We start from the raw sequence: 2,500 nt of genomic DNA, 5'->3' as shown, positions 1-2,500 counted from the left end.
TATATTTAAAAACATGACTGCGACGTGTGCGTAATTCATGATTGCGGGATAATAAATTCTCAAGGTTAATGTCTATTAAATTGTTACTTAGTTTGTACATAAGAGATAATCTAGCCTGTTTGCGTCTTAGTTGCAATGAGTCCCATCCAAGTGCTTCGATAAGCTCTGTTACACTACTTTCACGGCGATAATTATTCATACAAAGTCTAGCGGCTTTCCTCTGAATCATCTCAACAATATGGGTGTCCTTCTGGTAGTATAGGTCCCAGATTTCGCTAGCGTATTCCAGCTTTGGGCGAACAATTGATTTATAGAGAGTTTCTTTAACATCACGAGAACTAGGTAATCGCTAGTTGTTGTCCTTCAGTAGCATTTGGAGTAATGATTGCAAGTTCGAATGAGGCCCAACACTACTGTGAAGTTTTTGTACCCAATTATTCCATCAGGGATCAACCCTAGTATTGGAATTGGGCCCACACAAGGACAGAGAAAAACTCTGACCAGGGTGGGATTTGAACCCACGACCTTCGGATTAGATCACCGCTGCTCTACCGACTGAGCTACAAGGCCAAAACGAGAGCTGGCCGTGGGTATGTGAGATGTTATTCGCAAGGACAAATTCGGCTCGGCCCAAGCCGAGAACTGAATCACGAGAACTGTTCCAAAAGTTTCGTTTAACCAATCCAAGCACTTTGTTCGCGTTTCCAGCGATGTCAGAAATATATTCAGACCATTTTAAGTCCTTCTTTAAGGTAACACCAAGATAAGTTATAGAGTCCACTTGTTCTAGTATCAAAACGTATAAGTTCTTGTCGGGGGATGTCTTTTTTTAGAGAAGCAAATAATTTTGCATTTCGATGGATTAAAGCTCATTTTCCATTTATCCTGCCATTGCTCAAGACTACAGAGATCGTCCTGAAGATTATTTGTATCGATGTCAGCTGAGATGACTCCATAAACTAGGGCATCATCAGCAAAGAGCCTTGTTTGGGATTTAAGATTGACTGGCAAGTCGTTAATGTATAGCAGAAACAATAACGGGCCAAGCACTGTCCCTTGTGGTACCCCAAAAGTAACGGGAGAGGGCTTCGATGACTTTCCAGAACATATAACAGATTGGCAACGCTTAAGCAGGAAATGATTCAAACTATTGCAGTAGATTTTCCCTTATGCCATAGTGATTCAATTTAATCAAAAGCCGTCTATGAGGGACCTTGTCAAAAGCCTTCGTGAAATCAAGTACAGCAGCATGAACTGACTTGGAAGCATTTAAAGACTTCGCAATATCATTGATAGTTAAAAGTAATTGCGTCACGGTTGATCTTTTAGCTCTGAAGCCATGCTGGGTATCTGTAAGAAGGTTATACTTCTCCAAGTGCTTCATAACATAACTGTTTAAAAAATTAAAACTGGTTTGAAAAAAAAAACCGGTTTTAAAAAAATTAAACCACAGCATCTTCACCTCTGTAATACAATGACGAACATTCCCAACCCAGCACAGTTCATTATTCACTTTTCATTATTTACTTTTGTATAATAAGTCAATTGATATCCACGTATAATAACCAAAACTAATCCTAACCTGACCCTAATTTTGTATCAAAATGTGCACCAAAATGACCGTCTCATCACGTGACTGAAATCCATCTATTGAAAATCAACGTATAGAAACCATGTTCAAGACCTTCAAAAGCAAAATGTTAAGTTGACGGTCTTTCAAGTTGCCCCTTGATGAAAAGGTTTTTAAGGATATGGATTTCTTTGTTTTGCAGGAGGTGGAGAATGGAAGCTTGTTGCCGAAAAGCTGGGTTTGAGTCCAGATGAGATCCGTTACCTTGACAACCGCGTTCTGAACCCAGCAGAAGCTTTGCTTGCTTGCGTAGCAGAAAAACGAGGACTAACAATAGGAGATTTGTACGACGTCTTGAGGAACTGTGGCCTTTCTTTGTTGGCCGATAAACTATAAAATCAATCATTCCAATTACGATGGGAGATTGTGTTTCAGTGTCCTTTTTCATTGAACTGGAAGTTCTAAGCAATAATCGGTGACATTCAAATTGCTCCCGCTGCAGAGTTATTCAATTCAAAGACCTTTCTCAAAAGGGTCTCTGTGTTTTGTGCTGACTAGAAGGTGGGTGTAGGAAATTACGTCAAAAAAGAGACTCAACAAACCTGTGAACGTGGTAGTTTGACTTCCCAGATGCTCACCAGACAATTCAAGTGAAACAGGCAGTAATACGTGGAAAGTGCAGATTTACTATTACACTTTTTTTTTTGCCAAATGGGTTTAAACGCAATGCTATTTTACAAAAGTTCTGAGACCAGTGTACTACTCCCTTCAAACCGAAGGTCATTTTAATGTCGGTTATTAGAAATGTATATTATATTTGAAGTGCGGGCTATAGAAGAAAGAGGGAAATGATCCTCGCACTTAGAAATTGTACAGATAAAGTGCGAGGATCGTTTCTCTATTTCCTCTGTAGCCCATACCTCAATATAC

The 2,500-nt window shown here is 39.5% G+C and overlaps 1 protein-coding gene across 1 annotated transcript in view; it reads left to right on the top strand.

Annotated features, from left to right (window-relative positions):
• Nucleotides 1-2,500, top strand: part of LOC137984450 (uncharacterized) — a 33,160-nt gene that overhangs the window by 29,888 nt on the left and 772 nt on the right. The window contains exon 13 of the mRNA XM_068831624.1: nucleotides 1,773-2,500. This exon is cut by the window's right edge and continues 772 nt beyond it. Coding sequence (XP_068687725.1) covers nucleotides 1,773-1,966 — 194 coding nt within the window. The 3' untranslated portion in view covers nucleotides 1,967-2,500. The remainder of the gene's footprint in view (nucleotides 1-1,772) is intronic.

Source organism: Montipora foliosa, chromosome 14 (genome assembly GCF_036669935.1).
Source record: "Montipora foliosa isolate CH-2021 chromosome 14, ASM3666993v2, whole genome shotgun sequence".
Classification (NCBI taxonomy): domain Eukaryota; kingdom Metazoa; phylum Cnidaria; class Anthozoa; order Scleractinia; family Acroporidae; genus Montipora; species Montipora foliosa.
The sequence above is the reverse complement of the archived record's forward strand: the minus strand, read 5'-3'. Positions and strand labels throughout refer to the sequence as shown.